Source organism: Coenobita brevimanus, chromosome 90, assembly GCF_032717465.1.
Source record: "Coenobita brevimanus isolate Jiangsu-jjx chromosome 90, ASM3271746v2, whole genome shotgun sequence".
Taxonomy (NCBI): Eukaryota; Metazoa; Arthropoda; class Malacostraca; order Decapoda; family Coenobitidae; genus Coenobita; species Coenobita brevimanus.
In genome coordinates, this window is record NC_137043.1 from 32,698,128 (window position 1) to 32,720,381 (window position 22,254).

At 42.6% G+C, this 22,254-nt stretch overlaps 1 protein-coding gene across 1 annotated transcript in view; it reads left to right on the forward strand.

The window, feature by feature from the left end:
- The window catches only part of LOC145411662 (neural cell adhesion molecule 2-like), a 567,063-nt gene that overhangs the window by 301,352 nt on the left and 243,457 nt on the right, over window positions 1-22,254 (forward strand). The window contains exon 4 of the mRNA XM_080281667.1: window positions 21,592-21,702. Coding sequence (XP_080137793.1) covers window positions 21,592-21,702 — 111 coding nt within the window. The remainder of the gene's footprint in view (window positions 1-21,591; window positions 21,703-22,254) is intronic.

Consider the following 22,254-nt stretch of genomic DNA (forward strand, 5'->3'; position numbering starts at 1 on the left):
CTCTGAGAAAAAGATAGAGACAGGCAGATAGTGAGACAGGCAGAAAGATACAGATAGACAGATGTGAGAGAGAGAGAGAGAGAGAGAGAGAGAGAGAGAGAGAGAGAGAGAGAGAGAGAGAGAGAGAGAGAGGAGGATAAAAAGAAAAACCGTCCAGAAAACCACTGTAAGAAATGTTAGCTTACTGAAGGGGTTGACAATATTCACTTTCATTCCAGTATAGGCTGATATATTTTAACGCAGTGACCAAGACCTCGCGAAAATTAATAATAATGCTGGATGGCAGTGTCCTTGTTTAACAGCGGGGCGGGGTTAATTACATGAGCAATAATAGCACAAACAGCAACATCAATACTACTACTACTACTACTACTATTACTTCTACTACTACTACTACCACTAATACATCAGCAATATCACTCGTATTAACAGCAACAAAAACATCATTAACTACAATGATAGTGAAATTCAACACTAACAAGGATAACAAATCCAAATATCAATAAGAAAAAGACTGGAACAGAGAAAGCGATAACTATAAATAATAATAATAATAATAAATAATAATAATAATAATAATAATAATAAAACGAACGGGAAGAATCAAACAAGACAAGAATAAGGAGGAATATACATCAACAATAACAAAGCAAGAAAAAATAAAGAAAAAGCAGTAAAAAGGGCAAATTAAACGAAGAAAGATAAAGCAAAAAGTAAAATGGAGAAGACAGAATAAGTAACTAAAACAATAAATAAATAAAAAATTAAACAAAGGGAAGAAAAGTTAAACAAGACGAAACAATATATCAAGAAAAAGAAACCGAGAAACAGAAAAGGGAAGGTTGAAGGCAGAAAGAAAGAGGACAACAGCGAAGAGAGAGAATCCTTCCATCATCCCAACCCTATTTCTCTCTAATCCTTGGGGTGAAAGGGATCCAGAGGGAGGAAGAAAAACAAAAGTAAGAGCATCTCCAAGAAACTGCCCGACAGAAAATAATTAAACTTCCTTCCAACTGATCATTCAAGGCCTCATAATGCTGGCTCCACCTCACACACACACACACACACACACACACACACACACACACACACACACACACACACAATGTCACTGAAGTGCATACAGACTCCATACAATCATTTCCATCAATCGTCAGTTGTTTTTCTTCCTCAACAATCATACCTCGCCTATTCACAAAATCACCTACCATACCCATCCACCTTCTGATCCTTCCATTTCTATCCTCAAATTCAATCACACATACCCGCTTCAAAGCCTTATTCATGTTCATTTTATCAGTGTGACCATATCATCTTAACACATTCATATCTACTGAAAACCTAAGATGAGTGATCAGACTGACAAAGGAGTAAAAAAATGCTAGAACCAAAACATTTATCACAATCGTCGACCCGAAACATCACAAATATAATTATAACTCTTAAATACAGCTAATAATAATAGTAGTAGCAGTAGTAGTAGTAGTAGTAGTAGTAGTAGTAGTAGTAGTAGTAGTAGTAGTAGTAGTAGTAGTAATAATAATAATAATAATAATAATAATAATAATAATAATAATAATAACAACAATAATAATAATAATAATAATACACAGACGACCCCCCTTCCCATTTCCCTCACACCTCACCAACACCTTATCAGAACCAACACCACAAACAGCATTCATACAGGTAAAGAAAATCTCTCTCTCTCTCTCTCTCTCTCTCTCTCTCTCTCTCTCTCTCTCTCTCTCTCTCTCTCTCTCTTTTCACCTCACCCTCCTCTGGGCATATCTCACCACACCTGTCAAGATTGTGAGGTGTTCTGCTTCTGCTTTTGTCACCGCTTACTGTCACACACACACACACACACACACACACACACACACACACACACACACACACACACAAACCCCACAAACCCACCTACCCAAGGACCAAAAAAATAAGGGACGCCAAACTAATGGTTATAAAAATGTATAAGGACACGACCAAAGTTACGTTTAATATATCCATCCACATGCATATACAAAAAAAAAAAAAAAAAAAAAAAAAAAGATGGAATGCAAGGATGTGTCGACGCAAACATGAACTTAGCGAAGGTAGTTAAAGAAGTCCCATTTAATCAAAGCGAAAAATATAAATAGGCGTGAGAAAAAGAGGGATGAAGTTTGCGAGACTAACTGAGGGTGTACAATGGGATGGTGGATGGAAGGAGAGGGAGACCGAGAAAGTAGTGAAGGGACATGGTGGAGTGGTATATGAGGGAGGGTGGAATGCTGGTGGAGAAATTGGTTACTGAATAGAGTTTTTGGTGGTGTGGTGGATTGGAGAAGGAGAGGGAGACCGAGAAACAGGTGCATGCCCAAGGCAGGTGAATACATGGAGGTTTATAATGGTGGGGGGGGGGGGTGAAGAGGAGGACGATGTATATTTAATAATAATAATAATAATAATAATAATAATAATAAAAATAATAATAATAATAATAATACCATCATCGCTACCACCATCGCCACCACCATCACCACCAATAACAACAGCGACAGTAATAATAATAATAATAATAATAAATAATAATAACAACAACAACAATAATAATAATAATAATAATAATAATAATAATAATAATAATAATAATAATAAATACGTACATACAATAACTGGTGGGAGCGCTCACCACCCACTTATTCGAATAATCCCTCACAGCCAATTTTTGTAAGCTGAATAAAAACGTCAAGCAATACATTAAAAACATCAGTGTATTGAAAGTGCTACAGCATTACAACCGCGAAATTACTTATTCACACTTTAATTGGAGAGCTGAAGAGAAAAGGGGTAGGGGTGAGAGGGAAGAAAAAATGTGTGAATAAAGAACAAAGTATCAAGGGCGTCATGGCACTGAATAACCTTAAAGAAAAAAAGGAAAAAATAATAAAAGAAAATATAATGAGAAAATGAAAACTAACATGTCCAAAACCACTCGGTATTAATGGTGGTTTTGTTCCGGATGGTGTTGGCTGTGACCCTTGACCTTTAACCCCGGCAAAGGTCAGGTAGTTACTGTCCTAATCCAAAACCACTTCACATTAATGGCCCCTACCCGACTCTTTAACTCAACCACCATCATTTTCCTGCAAAACCAAACCTACCTGATATTCTGAGGGTCGGAAAATATATATGGACACTGTAAATGAAGTGAAATGGCAGAAAGGAAATCTGACGTGATAGTACACACATGCATGCATTATGTATGTGAAGATCTATGCATAAATACGTACGTTCATGCACATACATACGACGGTACACACATACAAGCATACACACATACATATTCGTTTATATAAATCATCATCATCATCATCATCATCACCATCACCATCATCGCCACCCCTCCGAGAGAGAATAATGTTTCCCTCTATTGAACCTTCACATTTAGGGGGCTAATTTTCTTCACAAACTGAAGGAAAAAAAAAAAAGAAAAGAATTATAGCAACACGAGAATATAATACCGATAATAAACAAGGTCCAAAGAAACCCCACATATATTCCTCGACCTTCCTGTTTGGGTATTAATTTCCTTCTTCCTGGAGAAAAAATATCCTTCATTAATCATGGCACAATCCCTCCTCCCGCGGTAATTATGAAGGATGAAAAACAATCCATTAGGGTAGTTGGGTCGTTAAGGCATGTAATTGACTCTCCCCTCTCCACTTTCCCTCCCTTCTCCCCTCTGTTCTACCTCCCCTCTCTCCCTCAATTCTACGTCTCCACTCTCCCTTTTCCTACCTCCCTTATTCTTCCCTTACTCTAACCCCAACTCTCTCTCTCTCTCTCTCTCTCTCTCTCTCTCTCTCTCTCTCTCTCTCTCTCTCTCTCTCTCTCTCTCACTGTTACGTAACATCTCTCTCTATGTACCCCTCCTTTCCCCTCCCCCTTTTTTCTCTTCTCCTTCCTTCCCCTCTTCCTTCCCCTTCCTCCTGCTTTTCTTTCCGTCATGTATCACTTCCATGTATGCGCCTATCTTTCCTCCTCCACTCTCTCCCTCCCCCCTCTCCCCTCCCCTCCCACTGACTCTCTTCTCTTCTCTTCTCTTCTCTTCTCTTCTCCTCTCCCCTCCTCTCCTCTCCTCTCCTCTCCTCCCCTTCCCTCCCCTCTCCCTCTCCCTTCCCCCTCATTTTCATATGCAGTTTTGTAGTGTATGCAATTTTTCTTCCCTCTCTTTTCCATCCACCCCTCCATCTCCCCCCTTCTCTCTCCTCCCCCTCTCTCTCTCTCTCTCTCCCCCCCCTTCTGCATGCATTTTAAAAAGAGTTTGTGTATTTTTTCCTACCCATTTTTCTCTTCTCTCCTACATTTCTCCCCTTCCTCTCCTCTTCCTTTCCATTCAACGCCCTCTCTCCTCCCTTCCCCTCCCCTTCCCCTCTTCCTCTCTTCCTCTAGTGGTGTAAATGATTTATTTTTCTCTCTCCTGATTCTCTACCCTCCTCCCTCCCTACTCGCTCTCCCTCTCACTCTCTCTCTCTCTCTCTCTCTCTACCCAGCATGCAGTTATGCAGTGTATGTAGATTTTACCTCCACCCAACTTTCCCTCCCTTTCTCCGTTCCCACTCTCTTCCTTTCCTACCCCTCCCATTCTTTTCTCCCTCCTCCTTCCCTCCGCTGTCTCTCCCCTCTTTATGCAGCTTAATAGCCCACGTAATTTTTCCATCCCCCTTCCTTTCCCCTCCTCCACGTCTCCCCTCTCCCCTTCCCTTCCCCTCCCCTCCACTCACTCCTTTATACAGTTTAGCAGAATACAAATTATTCTTCTCTCCCCTCTTCAATCACTTCCCTCCCTCTTTCCTTCCCTCGCGCTTCCTACCTCTCTCTTCTCCACCCTCTCTTCCTTTTGTAATTTTTTTCTCTCTCGTCACTCTCTAACCTCCCTCTTTCCCTCTCTTTCACACCGTAACTCCTCTCTTTCCTTCTCTTCTCCCCTCTCCTCCTCCCTCCTCTCTTTAAGCAGTTAACCAGAATGCTTGTAATTTTTTTCTCTCCCTCCATTCTTTCTCTCCTCCCCTCCCTCTCTTCCCTCCCCCTCTACCCTTTCCCCTCTACCATCCCCCCCTCCTTCCCTTCCCTCTCCTCATCCTTCCACTCTACATGCAGCTTAGCAGAATGTAAGTTTGTACTCTCCCTTCATTGTTTTCTCTGCATCCCTCTCCGCTCCTCTCCTTTCTCCTCTTCTCTTCATTCCTCTCCCTCCCCTCCATCCCTCTCCTCTCCTTCCTCCTCTTCTTTTCATTCCTCTCCCTCCCCTCCATCCCTCTCCTCTCCCTTCTCTCCTCTTCCCCCTCCTCTCCACAGGCATATGCAGTTAAGACAGAATGCTTATAATTATGTTCTCTCCCATTAGTCATTTCCACCCTCCTTCTCTCCCCTCTCCCTTCTCTTCCTTTCCCTGCCCCTCCATCAATACCCCTTCTTCCCCCTCCTCTTCCCTCAGCTTCCCACACTTCCCCCTCCTCTTCCCTCAGCTTCCCACACTTCCCCCTCCCCTCCTAGTTTCTAAATGCAGTTCAGAACAACGTGGGAAATTTTGTTCCCTCCCGTAATCGTCCTTTCCCTTCTTTTCCTTCCCTTCCTTGCTCCCTTCCTCCCTCCTTCTGTTTTCCCTCCCCCACCCCTACCATTCCCTCCCTATCATCTCCCCCCATGTCCCTTCCCCATCCCTCCCCACCCTTTTTTACTTTTTCCTCTTCCTTCCAATCCCTTTTCATCGCCAACCTCCCTAAAAACTCATTTCCCACTATTTCCCCTTCCGTTTTTTTCCTTCTTCTTCTTCCCTCTCCCTCTCTCCTCACCTACTCTCCCCTCTGCCTAAAATCACCCCCTAACTCTCCCCCTCCTCATTTCTCTCTCTCTCTCCCCTGCCCTGCCCCGCACTCCTCTCCACCTCTCAGCCGTTCCCTCTCATTACCATCCTTTCTTAACTGTTTCACCTCTCTCTCTCTCTCCCTCTCTCTCTCTTTCTCTCTCTCATTCCTCTGACGCAAATTCTCTTATCTGCATCATCTACCACGGACTGCCTCCCTTGTGCTCTCTCTCTCTCTCTCTCTCTCTCTCTCTCTCTCTCTCTCTCTCTCTCATTCCTCTGACGCAAATTCTCTTATTTGCATCATCTACCACGGACTGCCTCCCTTGTGCTCTCTCTCTCTCTCTCTCTCTCCAGTATATATATCTACCTACAGTATTCACCTATCTACTTACCTACCTATTTAGCTACCTGCATATTCGTTCATCAATCCATAAATCTATCTATCTGTCTGTCTGTGTCTGACGCTCTCTCTCAGTCTGTTTCCCTTCCTCTCCTCTCTATCTTCACCTTCCCCACTCTGTAGCAACGTCTCCCCTCGCCCCTCCACCTTATCCCTCTCTTCTATCTTCTCACCCCACCACCAATCCCTTCTCCTTTCCCCTCCCTCCCCTCCCTCCAGCCACCCCCACTCCTCCAACCCCCTCTCCCCTTCTCTTTCACCAACTTCTCCCACTTTTAACCTCTTCAGTGCCTCTTTTTACCGCCCACGAAACGGGCAGGTAGTGTTTTGGGTTTTGTGTGTGTGTGTGTGTGTGTGTGTGTGTGTGTGTGTGTGTGTGTGTGTGTGTGTGTGTGTGTGTGTGTGTGTGTGTGTGTGTGTGTGTGTGTATGTGTGTGTGTGTGTGTGTGTGTGTGTGTGTGTGTGTGGTCTCTTTGTCAGTACTTGTGGCTATCTGCATATGTATGTATGTATGTATGTATGTATGTATGTTCCGAGCTATGTATTTACGTATGCATGTCTGTGTGTTTATGTATGTCTGTGTGTGCATATACGACTACACATGTCCGTTTGTCTGTGTGTCTGTTTCTCTACCAGTCAATCAGTTCCGATTCTAACTCCTAAAAGCACAGACCTTGGAACTTTATTTTTTCGTATGCTGTTATTTATACACCACAATACCTTGGTTGGAATATGAAGGTCACTTGTTAAAAGTCAAGGTGAATGAAGTGAAAAATCTAGTCCAAAGAAGCAGCTACAGTATCTCTCCTCTCGGGTGTATTTGATTTGATTTAATTCTTGCTACCGAGAGGATATGTTACTCAGCATATGTGATACTACTTGCACTGGATGGGTAATACAAAAAAAAAACTACTAATTTTTCGAGTGAGCGAACCTTCATTATTTTTTATTTATTTATTTACTTTTTGAGTGCGAGAACTTTCAGTTTTCTGCTTGGTACCGCCAGTCAATTATTCCACTCAGATCTAAGCCACATACTCCATTATTATTATTATTATTAGTAGTAGTAGTAGTAGTAGTAGTAATATTTGAGTGAGAGAACTTTTAATCTTATTCTCGGCACTCCAGACGATTTTATTCACCTCTGGCCATGTCCCGTTGTGAAAGGGTTATAGTCTCTTTTAACCCTTTTACTCCTGAATATACCGTAGAGTGAGGCCATCAATTTCCTCCCTTCTAACTTCCCTCCACTTTCTCCACACCTTTCTCCCTCTCTTTTCTCAGATCCTCTCATCCACATCTCTTTACGCACTTCTTTCTCCCCTCTTCCTCTAACTCTCTCTTCCTCTTTCTCCATCCCTTCTCCTCCTTCTCCAAACTCTTCTCCATTTTCTCACTCGTTTTAAATTCTCCTCAATCTTCTTCCCCTTTCCTCCCTTTGCCCTTCTCCCAGTCCCCTCACCCTTCCAACATTCCTCCCGTTTCTCACTTTTCCAACTTCCCTCTCACGTCTCTCTCCTTTTCCATCTCTCGTCTTTTCCTTTCTCTTTGACCTCCCTGATCTTATATCAACATCTCCCTTTCTTCACCCTTTTCTCCCCCTCTTTCCTCAACTCCCCTCTTTCTCTGTCAACCAAACTTCCTTGCCTTAATTTCAAACTTTTTTCCCCTTTTCTTCTCTCTCTCTCTCTCTCTCTCTCTCACACACACACACACACACACACACACACACACACACACACACACAAACTTTCCCCTCACTCTCTTCTCACGCTCCTTTCTCTCCTTCCTTTTCTCTCTCCCCAAATATCCCTTTCTTTCCCCTTACCCTTCTTCCCTCTTCTCCTACCCTTTGCCCTTCCTCCTCTCTATTCCTTCCCCTCACTCTTCTTCCTCTCTTTCTCTCCCTCTCTCCATCTCGTCCTTGTTTCCCTTAACTTTCCTTCCTCCCTCTTGTTCTCTCCCTCTTCTCTCTTCTTCCTCTCACCCTCCTCCCTCTATCTTCCCTTCCCATTCCCCTGCTCCCCATCATGTCTCCTCCTCTCCCTCTATTTTGTATCCTTCCTTTCATCCACTTCCCTTTCTCTTCTTCCTCCTCCTCTTCCTCTCTCCATTTCATTCTCCTCTCCCCCCACCTCTTTCTTCCTCTCATACTCATCTTCCTCTTCAAGCATCTCTTTCCTCCTTCTCCTCTCTCTTCCTTCGTTGACCCTCCTTCTCCACTTAGTCTTCCTACCTCTCTTCTTCCTTCCTCTTCCGCCCATTCCCTCCCACTTCCTCCCTTTACCTTCCTTCCCCAAATTCCCTCCTGCTTCTTCCTCTCTCCCTCTTCCCATTCTTTCATCTAACTTTCTCTTCACCATCATTAAAAACCATTACGTTAAACCATTAAGGGATATTCTGACTATGAATTTCTCTGATCCCACCCTTAATTCCTGCCTCCCCCTTCTTGTAGGACGGGGAGAAAGAGGGGGAGGTAACGGGAAAGGGGAAGGGGAGAAAGATGGAGAGGAAAGGGGAAGAAAGAGAAAGAGAGGAGAGGGAGGGAATGGGGAGGGGAGGGAAGGGGGACATGGATGGAAGGGGAGGGGGTAAGAAAGGGGAAAGGGAGGAAAGAGGGAAGGGGAGAAAGAGGGGGAGAGAAGGGGACAGGGATGGTGTGGTAGGAGTGGGGACAGTAGTTGGGGGGGGATTGAGTAATGGAAAAAAGGAAAATATACAGACTGGAAGAATGGGGAAAATGAAAAAAAAAATAAATAAATGGGGAAAGAATTAAAAAAAAAAAAGATAATGGAGAAACTCTCAGAAACGAAAAAGATATGAGAGAGAGAGAGAGAGAGAGAGAGAGAGAGAGAGAGAGAGAGAGAGAGAGAGAGAAAAGAAAATGGAAGAGGGAGCCACGAAGAAAAAGACAATATAAAAAGTCAAGAAAATGGTCACAGCGCTCCAGACGATAATGGTTGTGACAGGGAAATTTGTCAGGGAAAAATTCGTGGCGGGGAAAATTCTGAGGGGAAATATTCTCCCTCTCTCTCTCTCTCTACCTACCTACGAGTATGTATGTATCTACCTAACTATCAATCTATCTAATCTCTCTCTCTCTCTCTCTCTCTCTCTCTCTCTCTCTCTCTCTCTCTCTCTCTCTCTCTCTCTCTACCTACCTACCAACCTACCTACCTACGGGTATGTATGTATCTACTACCTATCAATCTATCTATCTAATCACTCTCTTTCTCTTTCTCTAATTAAAAAGATAAGTAAAGGATTATTAATTAGATGAAAAAATATGACAATAAATACTGAAACATTTTTTTTTCTTAGAAAAAATGAGTCACTAGTAATCACAGAACACTAGAAAAATTATGTTAAAAAAATATGGTATAGTCAGGAAAATAAATAATCTGATCATGAAGACATTTTTGTACGTGTGTGTGTGTGTGTGTGTGTGTGTGTGTGTGTGTGTGTGTGTGTGTGTGTGTGTGTGTGTGTGTGTGTGTGTGTGTGTGTGTGTGTGTGTGTGTGTGAGAGAGAGAGAGAGAGAGAGAGAGAGAGAGAGAGAGAGAGAGAGAGAGAGAGAGAAATTTAATCATTACTGGATAATTACAGAATATGAACGAAAATGGGGAAAAAGGGAACATAACTGTAGATAAAAACCAAAGAAAATGACATAAAAAAATCATTTGCCCAAACTAAATCCCTAACGTCAGATTTTGGGTGCTTGGGCAGAAAGAAGCTTGAGAGGAGTATATTTGAGCAGAAAGAAGGTGAAGGAAAAGTAATTGAAATGACAGGAAAATAAGCAAAAATCAACAGAGAAAAAGAATCATTGTGGGCAGGAGAGCAAGGATAAAGAACACAGATACAGGAAAAGGAAAATTGAAAACTATGGTGTCAAAGAAAACAGTAAGGTAAAGAAAACGTATTTGTAGGTAAGGATTAAGTAAAATAAAAAAGATGAAAAAAAAAAAATGAGAATCTGAGCCAAATGAAAAACAGAACCCCAAATATTAAAAAAAAAAAAAAAAATGTTAGTCAGAATTTTATCTTTAAACATGAACAATTCTGGGACGAGAGAATTTGAGCGAAAAGAGGGGAAGGATATGCAAGAAAAATTGAAAACCCAAGGGCGCATGTTTGACGGGCAAATCTTGAAGAAGGCGAAGAGTAAAAATTTTGGGGATGAAGAAGAATTTGGCCAACTATTAATCTCTTTTTTATGGTGGCGATTTTTATATTTTATTTTTGCTAACTTCTGATGATTTTATTCGACAGAGAGAGAGAGAGAGAGAGAGAGAGAGAGAGAGAGAGAGAGAGAGAGAGAGAGAGAAATGTAAATTGGTTAATTATGGCAGATTAAGTCTCGTCGAAGCTGAATAAAGTCGACTGACGATAGCAAAAAGAATTAAAAAAAGAAAAAAAGAAAAAATGGAATGAGTGACAATCTCTTCACACCGATGACCATTTTTTTATTCTTTACTTCCGCTATTCTTTACTTCCGCTAACTTCAAACAACTTTATTTTAGAAAGATTTTTTTTTTTTTTCAAATTAGAGGACTTACATATCTCACTCACCAATCTTTACTACGTTGAATATAATCCGTAAATACCAAGGATCAATACAGGAGGAGTCAATGCAGTGAAGAAAAGTTATCTCCTTTACTACGACCCCATTTTTTATTTTCATTCTTTCCCCGGATTATTTACTTCAGCACTAGCGGGGATTCTGGTAGTGTAGGGGCTATATTCCCTTGCCTCAGTACCTTATTATTTTATTATCTACTTTACTATTTACTATACTACTTACTTTACCAATTACTTTACTATTTCATTATTTATTTTACTGTTTGCTTATTACTTCACTAATTACTTTACTTCCTCTACTATTTAGCTTTAAGACATACACTAAACAGGGTGAATATAGCCACGCAATAAAACCTTCACTACCAGAGGTCTTTCCTAAGAAGAATTAAAGTGTGAAAAACTAGCACGAAGAAAAGTAAAAAATTAAAGAACTAATCGAACTGAAAGGGTTAAAGGGTTAAATGTATATATGTGTGTATCTACCATTCACTTCGAAATCGCTTTTCCAGAGTAATAGCAGCCGGAGTAAAAAATAAAATAAAACAATTAAAAAAAAAGTCGATACACTGCGGAGGTTATAAAAAAGAGAGAGAGAAAAGTTAGCTTTAATTATGGTAGATATAAAAAATTGTGATGGATGACCCTGGTGTGTGTGTGTGTGTGTGTGTGTGTGTGTGTGTGTGTGTGTGTGTGTGTGTGTGTGTGTGTGTGTGTGTGTGTGTGTGTGTGTGTGTGTGTGTGTGTGTGTGTGTGTGTGTGTGTAAGTTTCAGTCCTATCATGTCGTTCTACAGTTAATCCATGGGCCAATAATCACCCTTTGTGATCTAATACCCACTGTCAGGACTACGAATTAACAGTGTATAAAGGACAGGTTATGGTGCTATTATGTATGCATGTGTGTCATGATGATTCTCTCTCTCTCTCTCTCTCTCTCTCTCTCTCTCAATTCACTTATCCATCTGTCTACCCATCTATCCATTCTGCCAAACACCCACCCACCAATTTATCCAACCACCCATACACCTACCTACCTACCTATCCATTCAACCGTCCACACCAACCCGACCCCCAACCCCACCTACCCCAACACACACACACACACACACACACACACACACACACACACACACACACACACACAAAACCCCTTCAACCCACCCTCATTCCCACTCTCACGTCGCCTTGTACTAAAGCCCAAAATACCCCACCACTATGCACTTCAGAAGATAGGCCTCACAATTTCCGTAATGACCATGCTGTTGCTATCATTAACTTTATTAATGACTTGTACTGACAGCTGGCAAAAAGGGGTAGATAGAAAAATAGATGGGATTAATGGATTGGGTGCGCTCCTGCTGCTGTTGGTACTAATATTCCCGGTAGTACTGATACTACTGCAGATATTAAGGCCAAAGCTTTTTAATATTTCTTACTTCTGCTGGTACTACTGCTGCTGCTGCTGCCACTACTACTACTACTAGATTATTATTATTATTATTATTATTACTACTACTACTACTACTACTACTACTACTGTTACTATTATTATTGATACTAACAATACAACTACAATCACTGATGACGATGACAGTGATGATGATGATGATGATGAGGCAAGATAAGGCAGGTGGTAAAGGAGAATGAGTTAGGCAAGGAGGGAATGAGTTAGGCTAAGCGGGACGCAGACGCCTAAGGCAGAGTGAAAGTTGGTGGTGGGTGAGGCAGGATGAGGCAGGGTGATGACAGGAAAATGAAGTGGGGAAAGGAAGCGTGAGAATGAAGTAGCATAAGAGTGCAGACACAGTGAGGATGAGTCGGAGAGTAAGAGTGAGAGAAGGTGATTATAGGGTTAGGTGGAACAGTGAGGATGGGTTAGGTTGGGTCTGGAAGGGGTCGGTGAGGCAAGGTGCGGTAGTATGTGGTATTTTAAGGCAAGGTTAGGCAAAGAATGGCAAGGTGAGGCAGGATGAGGCAAGAGTGAGACAGGGCAGGTCAGGAGCAAGGTAAGGAAAGGCAGAGTGAAGCAGGGGAGGAGGCAGAACTCAATCCCAACTTCTTAAGCCAAACTTCCCTCAGTGTGAACAAAAGGGGGAGGGGAGGGGAGGGGAGAGGAGGGGAGGGGAGAGGTGGGGAGGGGAGAGGTGGGGAGGGGAGAGGTGGGGAGGGGAGGGGGAGAGAGAAGCGAAAGAATAAAGGGAAGGGGAATAGGAAGGGAAAGAGAAGGCAAAAAAAGGGCTGGGGCACAAAAAGGGTGAGAAAAGGAAAAGGGCGAAGGGAAGGAAAGGGGTGAGGGGAGGATAGGCTTGAGGAAGGAAAGGGTTGAGACAATGGATAAAATGAAGGAAAGAGGAGAGGAGGAAAACAAAAAGAAATGAAAGAAAATTTTCCGCAGGAACAAGTATTGATGGAGGAGTAAAAGGTCAGAGAAATACAGAAGGAAGGGAGGGAGAGAGGGAGGGAGAAGAAGAGTAAGGGGAATGAGGAAGAGGAAGGAGGGACGGTACGAGAGGAGAAAGAAAAGTGAGGCAAGGGGAGGAGAAAGAGAAGGGGGGGGGAGGAAAGAACAGGATAAAAAGAAGAAAAAATGAATCTCCCTCCCCCTCTACACATAATCACCTTTTTTTTTTTTTTCGGTTCCCACCTTCTCTGCCCCACTTAACTTCTCAGCCCTACCTGATCTTCCTCCCTGCACATAATCCACCCTATCTATAATTAGTTTGTTTTCATATTTTACAACCAGATAATTCCCACAACTTAAAGAATAAGTTGTGGATGCATAAAATTCGATGAGGCTTAGTTTTGAGGTAATAAAATGTCTCCTTGGTCTCTAGTCAAATCAGCACTTTAATTTGTCTTCACCTGATATCCATTAAACATTTTCGTGAAGTTATTAGAAACGCGGTATGCACACCATCACTCTCCCCATTCATCAACTTTCCTCCCCACTCCTTTCCTCATCCCCCACGCCATCCTATCTTCCTCCCATCCCCAAATCTCACCACCATCCAAAACTAATCTTTCCCTATCCCATCTCCCTCTCAGTTCCTCTTCAACATTTTCCTCCGCACCCTTCCTTCCTTCCCCAGCTCGTTTTCTGTTTTCATCTTCATCTTACACCCCTAAACTCGTCACTTTCCAAATTTAAACTCCCTCTCCCTTATCTTTTCATCTTCTCCCTCATCTTCTCACCTCATCACACCTTCCAAACTTCACCCCATTTGCCTCTCCATCTGCGTTCCTCCTTACCACTTTTCCTCCCCACTGTCCCTCATGGTTTCTTCTTTCCTCCCCACTGTCCCTCATGGTTTCTTCTTTCCTCCCCACTGTCCCTCATGGTTTCTTCTTTCCTCCCCTCAGTCCCTCATGGTTTCTTCTTTCCTCCCCAGTGTCCCTCATGGTTTCTTCTTTCCTCCCCTCAGTCCCTCATGGTTTCTTCTTTCCTCCCCATTTACCAATCTCCTTCCCTTCCCTTCCTATATTTATTTCTCCTCCCACCAATCCACAAATTAGTCTCCCTTCTTTCTTATTCTTCCTTCCCGTCTTTCTCCTCGTCTAAATCACCCTCCCTACTTTCCTTCCTCCTCTCCTCATCTTTCATCGCATCTATACACTGTCACCCTCCCTACTTTCCTTCCTTCTTTCCTCCTCCTCCACCAAACTATTCTATCTTCCTCCCCATCTTCACACACAATCACCTCCCCAAATTAAACTCCCCCCCCCCCTCCATCTTCTCGCCCCACCACGCCTTCGCCTGACTCGGCACTTTCGGCTCCAATTTAAAGGACCACGAAAAGAGCCGGAATAGTGAGCTGATCTTCAAAGGCGGGGGAGGGGAAGGGAGGGGGACGGGGGGAGTGGGTGGACGGACGGATGAATGGATGGATGAGCTGATGAATGGACGAGTGGATGAGTGCACGGATAGCTGGAAGCACAGGTGACGAGAAGTGGGATGGAGGGATGAATGGATGGATGAGTACATGGTGTGCAGAAGATGAAGGGGGAAGAGGAGTGTGGGCTGCGTAGATGGATGGATTTCTGGTGAGATGCAAAACTATAAATCAAAGGATGGGTGAGTGGATGAGTTGACAGATGGACGGATGGATGGACGAAGAAAAGAGAAATAAGTGGACAAAAAGATAGATGGATAAGTGGATGAATGAGTGGGTTGTGTGCGTAACAACGTACGTGTGGGAATGAAAGGAAAAATACTGAAAACTCCAGCTGTCATCCACAATTGAGAAGAAGTTTAACATATAATACAATAACGTAAAAAATACAAATGAAGGATGCTTGACAGTCACATTCATACGTGAGTACGAGTAGGTATGGATGTATGGATGTAGATATGTAAAATTCGGTACGTGTGTATGAATAGTATGCAAGTAATGCTATTCACCAATTTTTTAAATGTGTGTGTGTGTGTGTGTGTGATATATATATATATATATATATATATATATATATATATATATATATATATATATATATATATATATATATATATATTGTATTTGAGTAAATATGTATGTACGAACATATTTACGTATGTTCTTATGTACGTACGCACGTATGTATATATTTATGAGAATTACACCAATTTAAAAAACGAACACAGCATTCACATCAAGGAAAAATCAAAATTAAAATCATCTGACGGAAAAACTACGAAAAAAGGGCGATGGCTGGCTAGATGGATGGGTGGATAAGGTTAAAGCCAGGGTGGGTGAAGGGTGAGTGTGTCTGGTGATGGATAGTTAGCCTCTATCCATCATATTCAATCATTCTCTTTCAGGCCACCTCTCTCTCTCTCTCTCTCTCTCTCTCTCTCTCTCTCTCTCAAACACACACACACACACACACACACACACACACACACACACACACACACACACACTCTTTTCTATCTTTTTCTAACTCATTCCCTTTTCGTATTCCCACAACACCTCTCTCTCTCTCTCTCCCTCTCTCTCTCTCTCTCTCTCTCTCTCTCTCTCTCTCTCTCTCTCTCTCTCTCTCCTTTGCAGCCTTCGCTTTACTTTCTCCCTCACTTTCTCAAGCTTTCTCATATTTTGCATACAGCTCTCCTCTCTCTCTCTCTCTCTAAATTAATATATATTCATTCCTATCACTCAAAAATCCGAGAATCTAATCTTTTCCCAAACTCTCTCTCTCTCTCTCTCTCTCTCTCTCTCTCTCCAAATTAATATATATTCATTCCTATCACTCAAAAATCAGAGAATCTAATCTTTTCCCAAACTCTCTCTCTCTCTCTCTCTCTCTCTCTCTCTCTTTCTCTCTCTCTGTGCTGTCCTCCAAACCTCCATTCCTCCAATATTCCCTTGAGAGCATCTGCAAGTGGGCTGCCTGTGTAGCCTTGGAGACGTATACACATTCGCGTTCACACACACACACACACACACACACACAAAGGTGTGTGTGTGTGTGTGTGTGTGTGTGTGTCTTTCTCTGAATATATATATACGCACACACACACCGGGTATACACCCATACACACACACACACACACACACACACACACACACATATTCACAGGATGACACAGCAGAGTTGTCGACTGCTTTCCAAATGAAGACATCATCAATTCTAGACTGGGACATGTTATGTATTATCTGTATACCTTCCAACTGACCCACTAAAATGTCATAAAATCCTCCTTACAAATACAATCACGCCAGTCCTGAATAAAACAGCCTTCGAACGTATTCAGTATGGACGGTGGGTAATAGTGATAAAGTTGTGACATGTGAAGTTGTGACAGAAGTAAGACTGGCCATTTGGAAACGAACTGACTAGAATAAGGCGGATACGTCAAACACACACACACACACACACACACACACACACACACACACACACACACACACACACACACACACGGGCAAGTAAATGCACGCTCTCTCTCTCTCTCTCTCTCTCTCTCTCTCTCTCCAGACACACAGAAGCACACCAGACGCCTTTTCCTCGCTTATCCTCTTCCACAAATATATGTCTGACTTTTTTGATACACATGCAAATATTATACACTTTTTCACAATCACAAACATACACCGACACTTCACGACACACACACACACACACACACACACACACACACACACACACACACACACACACACACACACACACTAATTTGACAGCGCTTATGCATGAACACATACAATATACTATTATTATACTCTCTCTCTCTCTCTCTCTCTCTCTCTCTCTCACACACACACACACACACACACACACACACACACACATACAGACTAATATGACAGTGCTTACGCACGAACGCATACACTTTACTCACACACACACACACACACACACACACATGCACACTAATCTGACAGCATTTACGCACGAACACATACACTTTACTATCATTACGTTCTCTCTCTCTCTCTCTCTCTCTCTCTCTCTCTCTCTCTCTCTCTCACACACACACACACACACACACACACACACACACACACAAACACACACACACACACACACACACACACACACACACACACACACACACACACACACACACACAAGAGGAAGGAGCTTACAGGAGTTAGCAGGGATCGAGCAGGATTTGGTGAGAAGTTGTGGGAGGGTGTGTGTAATATAAAGGGAGGAGGGAGGGGAAGGAGAAGGAGAGGGGGAGGGAAAAGGGATGGGGGAGGGGAAGAGAGAGGAGACGGAGAAGGGGAGGGGGAGGAGGAGAGGGAGGGAGAAGGGGGAGATAGTAGGGGTGATGGATGGGAAGGGGAGGAAGAGGAGTATGATAGTGACTGGACAGAGGGGAAGAGGATAGTGAGAGGGAGAAGAAGATTGAATATGAAAGGAGGGGGAAAGGGAATGGGAAGGGGCTGGCGAAGTAGCTAGGATGAGGGCATATGATGGGGAGGGGGGCGATGAGGGGGAAGAGGAAGTTAAGGGGAGTTGAGGAGGTTAGAGGGAGTTGAGACGGATGGATATGGGTTGGAGGGAGGGTAAGTAGATGAAAGTTGAGGAAGACACGAGAGAGAGAGAGAGAGAGAGAGAGAGAGAGAGAGAGAGAGAGAGAGAGAGAGAGAGAGACCTGAAGGAAAGAATGAAGAAACGAAGGATGGAGGTATGGAAGGAAACGGCAGGAGAGGAATGCTGATAAGAAGGAAAGTGCAGGAGAAAGAGGTTTCAATCTCTCTCTCTCTCTCTCGCCTAACTAGCCACACATATAACTCTGAATGTCTTTATACATCTATTACTGCCTCTCTTAATATCCCAATCTATCAGTCGTTCTATAATTTCCTTTTCCATGCAACTGCACACTAATCAGTTAATTTATCGAGGCATTTATTGATATATTCACTTACATTTAACGACTTTACCTGTACAGGCTATTCTTTCACCCACCTACCTATCAGTCTACCCACCTAAAATAACACAATCCATCCACCTATCAACCCATCTACCTGTTTACTTCCGTGTCTATCTATCTATCTATCCATCCAGCCCATAAATTCATCCATCCATCCATCCCCTTATCTCTCAATCTACCTCACAACCTTCCTCGTCATATTTCATTTTCTCCACCCCGCCTTTAAGGTCCGTACCCCCCCACCCAAAAAAAAAAAAAAAAAAAAAAAAAAAAAAAATCTTTCAATAATCCTCCCACGTCATCTTAGCTTCCCCTTTCGTCTCCGCCAATCAAATTTCGCGGTGACAGGGGAGACATTCTTATTGGCTGGCGAGAGTGACTCGTAGAGGGCAATGGCATCCTATCTTTATTAATGACGTCATCGCTGCCTCAGCCAATCAAGTGCGTGGGAAGTTGTTGCCACGCTGACTTTTTTTTTATTATTTACTTTTTTCTGACGACCTACATCTGTAAATACCCACTTGCCTTCCATAAATAATTTCTACATGACGTACTTTTTCAATAATGACGTTCAAGATACTATTTGAATTTATTATTTTATAAGGAAACTAAATATAAATATCATGATGCAATCCCTCACCAGCGACCAATCAGCAAGTCAGGCCTGGAACGAAGGGCCAATCACCTGCCAGTAAGTGCTCATGACGTCATTATCCCGGCGACCAATCATGGTTTAGCCTGGGAGTACTTTGGCTTAAAAAAAAAAAAAAAAAAAAAAAAAAAAAAAAACTTGGGTCCAGATATTGAAGCTGATGGAAACATGAGGGAGATTGGAAGGCGATGATAGACTCACTCTCTCTCTCTCTCTCTCTCTCTCTCTCTCGGTACTGAAGGTGATGAAAATATGGGGAAGACTGGAAGATGGCATACGCTCTCTCTCTCTCTCTCTCTCTCTCTCTCTCTCTCTCCTTTGTTTATCTAAATTAATCTATCCATTATCAGTCCCAATCCATTATCTTCAATACATTAACATCAATCAATAAATATCAATAAAAATGGTTTCAGGTACGTGTATATACAGTAAAAACCTTTCATATAAATTGGTGACCATAAATATAAATAAATTCCCTCCCATACTGATTCTTAAATTGTTAAAGCGTATATTCAAGTAGTAAGAAAAAGAAAATGTAGATTAAAAACGAGGCAGAAGGAATACGGAGGGAGGTAATATGAGTGGGGAGAGGCTGACCGAGAACAAGACTGGAGGATGAGATGAAGAGGTATAGCTTATGAGGAAGGGTGCATAGGAGTAGGGGAGTCAAAGAGGATAAGTTAGATCTAGAGCAACCAGGTATAAGACAAAGTGGGAAGTGTGTTAGCCCAATCACTTGCTACAGACGATTTTATGTAACTCAGAAAGCCCTATCGTACTAAAAGTGTTAATGAAGACTGTACTCAACCCTTCCAAACCTTAACAGAACCGTCTGGAAACAGCAAGATTAAAACAAAGAGCAGAACAGGTGAAGGGGAGCTTAAGACAGTAGGATGTTGGAAGAGAAGAATCAGGCCAGGGTAAATGTGAAAAAAAAAAAAAAAAAAAAAAGGATGGGAGGGAATGGAAGAGGTGGGAGAACGATTACAGTCGGCATCAAAAGTCCTCTCTCTCTCTCTCTCTCTCTCTCTCTCTCTCTCTCACTGTCGGTTGCTATGGATTCGCCACATTTCTTTTTCAAAGTGTAGGGAGAGAAAGGCAGGAGAGGTTAAAGAACCTTTGATGCCGACTGTGCAGTGAATTTTAGGTATGAGTCATCTTTGTCTACTTTACTTTTTGCGAATAAATTCTTAGTAAAATAAAATAAGGAACCTATTAATGCTTTATTGCCACCTATAAAGCAGATCTGCCAGTTCTTCCTCAATTCACATTACTAAACAGACGTAAATACTGGATATCTTACAGCAAATGCCGCTCTTATACGACGACTGTATGAAAGTGGGGAGTTTGTGGTCGAAAGAAAAAGGAGTAGACCATGGTGTAAAGGCAAGGTGGTAGGGTGTAAGACGGAGGGTGATGTGTGGTGTGGGGAGAAAAAGACCAAGGTGTAAAGCCAAGGTGGTGGGGTATGTGAGGGAGGGTGGTGTGTGGTGTGAGAAGGATCCATTTGTCAGTAGGAATAGAAATACCTGCATGAATTCTTGTCAACGCTATCCTTCATGGGATGTGAGGTCAGGCAACAGACGTGTTATAATGCCGACATATATAAGGACGAAATGACAGTAGAAACGAACTAAGAGAAAATGAAGGAAAAATATTACGAAAAACGGATTAAGTGGCAACGGTGAGAAATAAGTGCAAAGAAACTATTTAAAAAGGGAAGCCAAAAGCGGGAAATGGAGAAAAATAAAACGTAAACTGGGAAGAAAATGAAAAAAAAATCGATGGAGGAAAAAAACGGGAGAAAAATACCCGAGAAATAAAACAGGCCAGGTAAAGACGAAAAAAGACAAAGACGGACAAAAATAAGAAAAGAGGAATAAAAGAAACCGGTAGTTAGAATAATAATAAATTCGACGAAGATGGAAAAAGGAATGAGACGAAAAGACAAGAATAAGAAAAACTGAAAAGTAATCGGAAGTAACAAGAAACATGGCGTACAAAGACGAAAGAGAGCGAAAACGAACAAGAAAACAGAGAAAAGCTAATCAGAAACAGTGATGAGAGACTATTTGAAGAAAAAACATGAAAACAAAATTACGATAAAAGAAAAAAAAAGGCGAGGGGGGGACTGTAATGACTTAAGAAAGGTTACAGGAAAAAAGGCCAAACTCTAAACTTATCTACCCTAATTTAATCTAACTTAACATACTGTAATCTAACTTTGGGCCCCACTCTTGGACCCTGTACCAACCTCTTCCTCGGCAACTTACTCAGCATATTACACCTACTTAACCTCTTTACTCAGGCAAACTATGTAGGCAGTAAAAATATGTCGGTACTAAAAATATAAAGACGATATAAGGGGGTAACAAGCATAACAACTCGCTAAGAAAAAGGCGATTCGAAGTCTACAATGTCACCTGGATCGTGACCCTTAATTTAATCTATTCCACATTAACTTGACCCCTTAGAGATTCTTCGCTCCTAAATACTCGTAGAGCTCCCTTGGACCTGACCTTCATCTAATCTAATCTGACCTGACTTAACCTCGCATGCCCAACTCAGTCCTACCCAACCCTACCCTCATCCTCCATACACAAATATGAACATTACTTTTCTTCTCTAAAACTAACTACGCCGAACTCAATGTAATCTAATGTAACCTAACTTAACCTGAGCTACCCAACCCTGTCCTAAACCTAACTAAACAAACTAACATGACTTTTTCTTCTCCGAACAGAACCCCCGCGGAACCTAACCATCTACAACTCTGACGGGGTGGTGGTGAGGAACAGGATAGGTCCCATTAACGAGGGATCACCACTCTCCCTATCCTGCTACGTCACGGGAGGTAAGTCGACAGGTGGAGGAGAGACTGGAGAGGAGGAAAGACTGGGGAGGTAAGGGGAGGTACGAGTGACAGGAGGGATGGGAAAGGGCCTGGAGTGAAGGTGGAGAGACTGAAGAAGTAAGAGAAGGTATGAGAGACAGGAGGGATGGGAAAGGGACTGGCGTGAAGGAGTTGAGACTGGAGAGGTAAGAGAAGGTATGAGAGACAGGAGGGATGGGAGAGAGACTGGAGAGATGGAGGAGAGACTGGAGAGGTAAGGGGAGGTACGAGAGACAGGAGGGATGGAAGAGAGACTGAAGAGAAGGAGGAGAGACTGGAGGGGTAAGGGGACGCATGAGAGACAAGAGGGATGGGAGTAGGGAAGCAGGGGGGACTGAACCAGACCCCTCATTAACGAAGGGTTTCCACTGTCTCTATCCTGCTGTGTCAAGGGAGGTAAGTGATGAGGTGGAGGAGAGACTGAGGAGACAGACGGCAAGTACTGGAGAGAAAGGGGCGATGGGAGGAGGGAAAGGGAGGAACAGTATGAGCGTGGGGTAGAGGGAAGGGAGA